Source organism: Leopardus geoffroyi, chromosome A3 (assembly GCF_018350155.1).
Source record: "Leopardus geoffroyi isolate Oge1 chromosome A3, O.geoffroyi_Oge1_pat1.0, whole genome shotgun sequence".
NCBI lineage: Eukaryota > Metazoa > Chordata > Mammalia > Carnivora > Felidae > Leopardus > Leopardus geoffroyi.
This window is the reverse complement of record NC_059336.1, coordinates 22,179,120-22,186,267: the sequence shown is the minus strand read 5'-3', so window position 1 is coordinate 22,186,267 and position 7,148 is coordinate 22,179,120. Positions and strand designations below refer to the sequence as shown.

Genomic DNA, 7,148 nt, shown 5'->3' with positions numbered 1-7,148 from the left:
CTGTGTCTCTGGACCCCCGCTCCAGCCAGACCTGGTTCACATTCAGATGGCTGCAAAGGTACTTCGCCCCCTCCCCACTCCCACCCAGGCCCAGGGGACCCGACCGTGCAGGGAGCTCCTCTGTCCCCGTCCCCATCTCCTCCTCACGGGGCAGTTAGTGTAGAAGTGCCCTGGGCATTGGGGCTCTGCCGCCTCAGCCCCTCTGACATGACTCTGTGTGACTCTGGGCAAGTCCCAGCTCCCTCTGGCCTCAGTTTCCCCCGTATGTGGGTAGGCTACAGGAGGAAACCCGTAGTTTTCAGCCAAGGAGCCCCTTAGGTATGACCGGTGATATGTGACAAAGGCAAGCATTGCTCTAGTTTGCAGGGTTAGTGCCGGGATGGTCACCAAGCCCCCAAAGGGGTCCACCCCCTACCTCCAGCCTGGCCTCACCAGCTTCCAAATCTCAGGGCTTTGGGATGGCTTTGATGATCTGACCTGACATCTATCTTAGGCAGGAATCATCTCTCCTGGTACAACTTGCTTGCTCCCCAGAGACAGGGAGCTCCCTCCCTCGTTCCCAAGACAGCTCTTGGCATCTTGAGATGGCTTTGTCTCTATGAAGGGAAGCAGATTACTCCCTATTCCAGGACTCTGCCCCTGTGAATTTGGGCCTCAGGCTGACCAAGGTCAGTCCTGTCACAGTCCTGGACAAAGTGCGTCTGAGTCAGCTTGGGCCAAGAGGCATCTGGGCCGGGGAGAGAGAAGTCCAGGCCGGCTTGGCCTGGCAGCACGGAAACTCAGGCTGGTCCCATGGCTGCCGGTGCCTCACTTGGCCTTGGGGACCCCAGCACAGCACCTGTGAAGACTGCTGCCTCGAGGCCCACCACTGATGGCTCCTTCTCTTTTGCTCCTTCCCTCTCCCCCTCCTTAGAGAGGGTGACTGGTGGCTGGCCCACTCACTCAGCACAGGACAGACGGGCTACATCCCCAGCAACTATGTGGCGCCCTCTGACTCTATCCAGGCCGAAGAGTGAGTATGGACTCTGGCCTCCTGCCTGCCAGGAGCTGGTTGGGAGCTTCTCTCCTGGGCTGGAGTGGGTGGTCTGGCTGCCAACGGCCCCGGCCGCATCCTAGAGAGAGGCACTGTGGGTGGCCAGAAGCCTGGCTCACTGACTCCACCCTCCTTCCTCCTGTCCCAGGTGGTACTTTGGCAAGATCACCAGACGGGAGTCAGAGAGGTTACTGCTCAATGCGGAAAACCCAAGAGGGACCTTCCTAGTGCGAGAAAGCGAGACCACGAAAGGTAGGACCACTCCCGCTGGCCGATGGGAACTGTCTTTTGTGCATTGTTTGAGCTGCGTATCGTAGAGCGAATAGGAGTTTGGTACCCGGTGTCGGGTGGGAAGGGCCCTCCAGGTGGAGGAAGTGGTAAGATCAAAGGCAGGGAGGTACATCTGAGGACAGCTGAGTTATCTGGGGTGGCCAGAGGTGCAGCAGAAGGTTTCACCTAGCCTCTCTGGCCTCAGGTTCCTCAGATGAGGTATGGGCACAGGCTGTCAGGAGGCCCGAGGGTCACACAGTAAAAGACTTGTTCCCAGGGTGGGTGCTAATGAAGTAGGCCCCTCTTCTCCATCTCCAGGGGCTTCTAGAGATGCCCTTCCCCAGCAGTCCAGGCCCCTGGGCCTCTTCTGTCCCTCCCCTAGCCAGAGAACACAGATCACCCCTTTTCTCTCTAGCCCCTCTGCCAGTGGGTGGCAGGCAACCCATCACCATGGAAACGAAGCTGGGCCACGTCCCGTGGGCCTGGGGCTCAGCGAGAGATGGGAAGCAGAGCATCCGTGTCATGTGTGTGCATTTATGAGCAGTTGTGTGGCCGGGCACGCCATGCGTGGGTCCAGGCATGTGTGTGCATGTGGGGGTGCAATTGTCTGGGTCCTCCTGGGTGGGAGTGGGTAGTTGTAGGATTGTCTTTGTGCCTGGGGGGCCTGGGCCGTGTGTCCCTGTGTGAGCAGGAGGCCACCTGGCATGGGCATGCCTGCATGTGCGCACATGTGGTCAGGGCTGGCTTCAGACTCAGGCCACTGGCATCTACATGTACGTGGCCTGGGCCATCTGTTAGTCATGGTTGCCTATTGCAGGCTTTAGAGACCTGGTTACAGTCCTCTGTGCCTGACTTGCTGGGTGACCTGAGGCCAGCTGCTTTCCCTCTCTGGGTCTCCTTTTCCCCTTCTTGACACTGGAGATTGTAACCCCCACCTGAAGACTATCCAGAGAGCCCATGGGCTGTGGGGGCTGGGGTTCTAGCATGATGGCTCCTACCTTCTGAAAAGGGCTTTCTCTGGCTGTTGGAGCCTCTACCCCAGGCCTCTCTTGGGCTCAGGTTAACAAAGGCTCCTAGCCAGGCCTGCTAGGCAGGAGGAAACTTTTCCAGCCAAAAACTTTTCCAGGCTTAAGAGAGGCAGGGAGGAGGCCACCAGGGCTGGCCCATCTTTGCCTTGTCAGCCTGTAGGCCACACCCAGCACATGGCCTCCTGCCCATGACTGCTGCAACCTTAGCCAGCCACCCGCTCCTGCCTGATCGTGGAGTCTTCAGGAAGGTGTGGGGCATAGAGAGTGCCCTTGTGAGAGAGGAAGCAGTTAAGCCAGGGACACACAGCCACGAGACCATTCCTGGCTCCTAGCAAACATTCGCTGAGCACCTACTATGTGCCAGGCCCTCTTATATGTGGTCTCCAATCTTCCCAGCATCTCTGGGAGTAGCCCCATTGTACAGAGGACGAAACTGAGGCCCAGAGACTGGCTCAAGCGACTTACTTGTCCAGGTCACACAGTTGGGATATACACTCAGGCCTGGGAGATCTTGCCCCGGCTGAGGGTGCCTGGGGAGGTTCTCTGATCAGGTGTTCCTTTGCTCACTTGGCCCTGCCTTGGTGGCTGCCTGAGAGCTGGGTGCTCAGAGACAGGGCGGACTGGACCTGTCTGTGCCCCGGGCTGGGGCTGCGCCTGCGCCTCTGGCCTCCCTGTCTACCTGTGTTGGGCAGGCACAGAACTGCACTTAGCGCTGTGGCCTGGGGGCGGGGTGTGCTGGGCGAGGGGGTCATGGCTCCTCTCTGACCCTGCCTTGCAGGCGCCTACTGCCTCTCCGTGTCCGATTTCGACAACGCCAAGGGCCTCAATGTGAAGCATTACAAGATCCGCAAGCTGGACAGCGGTGGCTTCTACATCACCTCCCGCACCCAGTTCAACAGTCTGCAGCAGCTGGTGGCCTACTACTCCAGTGAGGGCGGGGCAGAGTGGGCGCTGGGCCTGGGGCTCAGCCCTCCTCCGGGGACCCTTTGGAGGGGGCTTTGGGGCCAACAAGGGCTGGGGCTTCTGTTATCCTGAGAGTGTGGGGTCTTGCTCCCCTCCCTCCTTCTTCCTCCTGCCCCTCCTTCCTTTCTTCTCTCTCCCTTCCCCCTCCCCTCTCCCTCCCCCTCTTTTTCCTCCTCTTTCCTCCCCATCCCCTCCCCCCACCATGCCCACCCTCCTCTTTCTCCTTCTCTGCAGCTGGCTGGGGAGGAGGGCTGCCTGGAGGGGAGCAGGGAAGGGAGGGGGCTTAGGCCAGTGTCATTTGTTTCTGCAGCCCTAGGACCGGTCTGAACCGGTTACTGGGAGAGGAGGGGGCGGCTAGACCGACTGCAGCAGAGGGAGAGAGCGGCAGGGCAGGCGGAGGGAGCGAGGGCTCCCAGTACACACCGGGGCTCAGGTTGTGGGTGTGGGCGTGTGTGCATTATCCGGACACTTCAGGGCTTCCCCCGGGGCAATGGGGTCTGTGTGTACTCGTGTGGGCGGGTCTCTGTGGGTGCCTGTGTGCATGTGGCCGTGGCCGTGGCCGTGGCATCTGTGTGTAGGTGCGGCCTAGCGTGAGAGTGCCAGCAACTCCCCATCCTGTGCCACCTCCTTCTCTGTCAGCTGGGCCCCCCGACACCCTCTACCATCTGCCACCCCTCTGTCCCCTTGGCCACCATCGTAGGGTTCATTCTGAACACTGCTCCCCCGCATTAAAACCCTCCAGAGATTACCTTGGAATCTCAGGATAAAGATCCCCACGTGGCCTCCGAGGCCTTGGCTGCTGTAAACCTTGCCGGCCTCCCTGCCTTACCCGGGGCCCCCTTTCCCCGTTCATTCCCCTGCAGCCCCTCTGGCCTCCTTTCAGTTCCTACAACCCAGAGGCTTGTTCCTCTCTCAGGGCCCTTTGCCCCTGCAAAGTGGTCTCAGTCCACCACTCACTCCCTTGCAGATCCAAGCTCAGGCACCACTTCCTCTGAGAAGCCTTCCAAGACTCCACCCAGCCCACCTGCTGTTGCACATACTGCTCTCCTGTGTCATGCTCGTGGTCCTGGGAGGTGCTTAGGGGAAGTTGGGCTCCCCCTGCGCTGTGAGCTCCCTGAGGGCAGGATTCCACTGGACTTGTCCCGCACTGCATCCTTGGGACTCACCTGGGTGGCTGCCCTTTCAGGTCCGATGAACGTATGAATGAATAACTCAGCGAGCAGATGCGCGAGTCAGTGTGGGCCTGTGTGGGATGAGGCTGTGTCACGCACAGGTGTGGATGCCTGGCCTCGAGGGCATCCCGTGTGTCCCTTGTGCATGCCACGTGTATGTCTACACACACACGCCGTGGGACAGGGAGGCCCCAGGGCAGACACCCTGCTGAACTCTACCTCCCCGCCTCTGTCCTCAGAACATGCCGACGGCCTCTGCCACCGCCTCACCACCGTGTGCCCCACGTCCAAGCCACAGACTCAGGGCCTGGCCAAAGACGCCTGGGAGATCCCCCGGGAGTCCCTGCGGCTGGAGGTCAAGCTGGGCCAGGGCTGTTTCGGAGAGGTGTGGATGGGTAAGGCCTCGCCCCCGCCCCCTCAGAGGGAATCACCGTCCCTTGTGGGGCTTTGGTGTCCACACTCGAGAGCCGGGCAGATGTCCATCCCTTGGGACAGCTCCAGGCCCCATTGACCTCCCCCTCCCACACCATTTACCTCCGCGAGTCACGGTCACCTCTGCTGAACAGTGGGCTCTGTTTTCAGTGTGGAGCCCCCTTCACCACCACACACCTCTATAGACCCTGGCGTCGTTTGGCCAAGGGCTGCTCAGGGCTGGGCATCCTGATTCCCCGAAGACCCACCACGCAGTCTGGGACAGGTGGCTCGGCTCGGAGCCTCGGTCTTCCTCGGGGTGCAAGGAGGGTGGGGAAGATAGAAACCACCTGTGGGGTGTGAGAGACTGCTGGCCCGGCATGCGTCCACGCATTAGCGCTTCGCCGTGGGAAGAGAAGCCTCAACTCGCACAGGGGGTGCTTGGCAGTGCAGTCTGGCATGTTCTGGGCCTGTTAACAGTCTCCCGTCTGACCCTGGAGTAAAGGCAAAACTGTCCTTGAAAACAAACACCGAGCAGCCCTGAAAAAAACCCAGGCCGCCTTCTGCTGACGCGGAGGAATCAGGGCGGTTGGCGTGAGGCAGGCATGACAGTTGTGAGCTGGTGGCTTCTGCAGGGGACTCGCCGCGTGCCGTCGTGTAAGCCGAGTGTTCACCTGGCATCACCGTCTCCAGTCTCCTCCCTTCAGGGGAGAGCAGAGAGGCTTCCTGGGTGGAAGGCCCTGCAGGCACCAAGGCCTGGAGGCTGGAGGTCAGGCCAAGTCAGGAAAGGTGTTGGGCTGGGGACAGGGGCGAGGGATGAGAAGCCAGTTCCTAAGCACAGCCACAAAAGGAGCACACGAGCAAAGCCTGGAGAAATCCCTGGCATCAGCTGCTCTGGTGGCTGCAGAACTCATTCCTGGCTTGGGTGTGTGGTAACCAGCCGCGGCTGCCCCGGGTAGACTCGTGGAGTGCCAGGTACAGGTCCCCAGACCTGTGCCGCGAGGGCCTCGGGAAAAGGCCTGGGCCCCAGCCCTCAGATGGGGGCCCAGGGACTGGGAGGAATGGACCTAGGGCCACTCAGCAAAGGCCCCTGGGTCCAGCTGGGACAAGAACTCGGATTCAACACACTGGTCTAGAGGACAGCTTCCCCAAGGCCTCACGGTTTGAAAACCAGACAATAATAAAATGACAGCGGCAGCTAAGTGAGCCCTCATAGTGGGCTTGGCCCAGCGCCTCAGATCTCATTTAATTCTATAGGTGGGGACACCGAGGCTCAGAAAGGGGCTGGACCTTGGCGGGGCTTGTCACGTGGCTGGGGAGGCCAGAGCTGAAACTGGTACCCGGGCAGGCAGATCCTGGGTCCCAGTGGTACAGGAATAGGGGGCCTTCACTGAGGCAGCCTTTACCCCTACCCATACAGGGACCTGGAACGGAACCACCAGGGTGGCCATCAAAACCCTGAAGCCAGGCACAATGTCTCCAGAGGCCTTTCTGCAGGAGGCCCAGGTCATGAAGAAACTAAGGCACGAGAAATTGGTGCAGCTGTATGCCGTGGTGTCCGAGGAGCCCATCTACATTGTCACAGAGTACATGAGCAAGGGTGAGGCCTGAGCGACCGGCACGGAGATGTGTGACAGTCCCTTGCTAGGCAGGAGGGGACACACGTCACTTCCCCCCAGATGTAGCGTGTACATTTTATTTTATTTTATTATTATTTTTTATTTTTTTTAATGTGTATTTATTTTTGAGAGAGAGAGCGAGCGCATGAGCAGGGAAAGGGTGAGCGAGAGGGAGACACAGAATCCGAAGCAGGCTCCAGGCTCCGAGCTGTCAGCACAGAGCCCGACATGGGGCTCGAACTCACGAACTGTGAGATCACGACCTGAGCTGAAGTTGGGTGCTCAACTGACTGAGCCACCCAGGCACCCCTTATTTTTTTATTTTTTAGAGAGAGTGTGAGCTGGGGAAAGAGGCAGAGGGGGGGAGAGAGAGAGAGAGAGAGTGAGAGAGAGAGAGAGAGAGAGAGAATCTTAGGCTCCATGCTCAGCATGGAGCTCGATCCCACGACCCTGGGATCATGACCTGAGCTGAAATCAAGAGTCTGATGCTCAACTGACTGAGCCCCCCATGCGACCCCTAGAGTGTACATTTTATTTTTATTTAAATAATTTTTTTTTAACGTTTATTTTTTGAGAGAGACTGAGTGTGAGCAGGGGAGGGGCAGAGAGAGAGGGAGACACAGAATCCGAAACAGGCTCGAGGCTCCTAGCT

At 59.3% G+C, this 7,148-nt stretch overlaps 1 protein-coding gene across 5 annotated transcripts in view; it reads left to right on the top strand.

The window, feature by feature from the left end:
- SRC (SRC proto-oncogene, non-receptor tyrosine kinase) overlaps window positions 1-7,148 on the top strand; it is a 60,785-nt gene that overhangs the window by 48,974 nt on the left and 4,663 nt on the right. For 3 of the 5 annotated variants that reach the window (XM_045444648.1, XM_045444646.1, XM_045444647.1), the window contains 6 exons: window positions 26-58; window positions 914-1,012; window positions 1,182-1,285; window positions 3,110-3,259; window positions 4,706-4,861; window positions 6,298-6,477. In XM_045444648.1, the coding sequence (XP_045300604.1) occupies window positions 26-58; window positions 914-1,012; window positions 1,182-1,285; window positions 3,110-3,259; window positions 4,706-4,861; window positions 6,298-6,477 (722 nt within the window). The remainder of the gene's footprint in view (window positions 1-25; window positions 59-913; window positions 1,013-1,181; window positions 1,286-3,109; window positions 3,260-4,705; window positions 4,862-6,297; window positions 6,478-7,148) is intronic. The other 2 variants (XM_045444649.1, XM_045444650.1) reach the window with 1 other exon arrangement.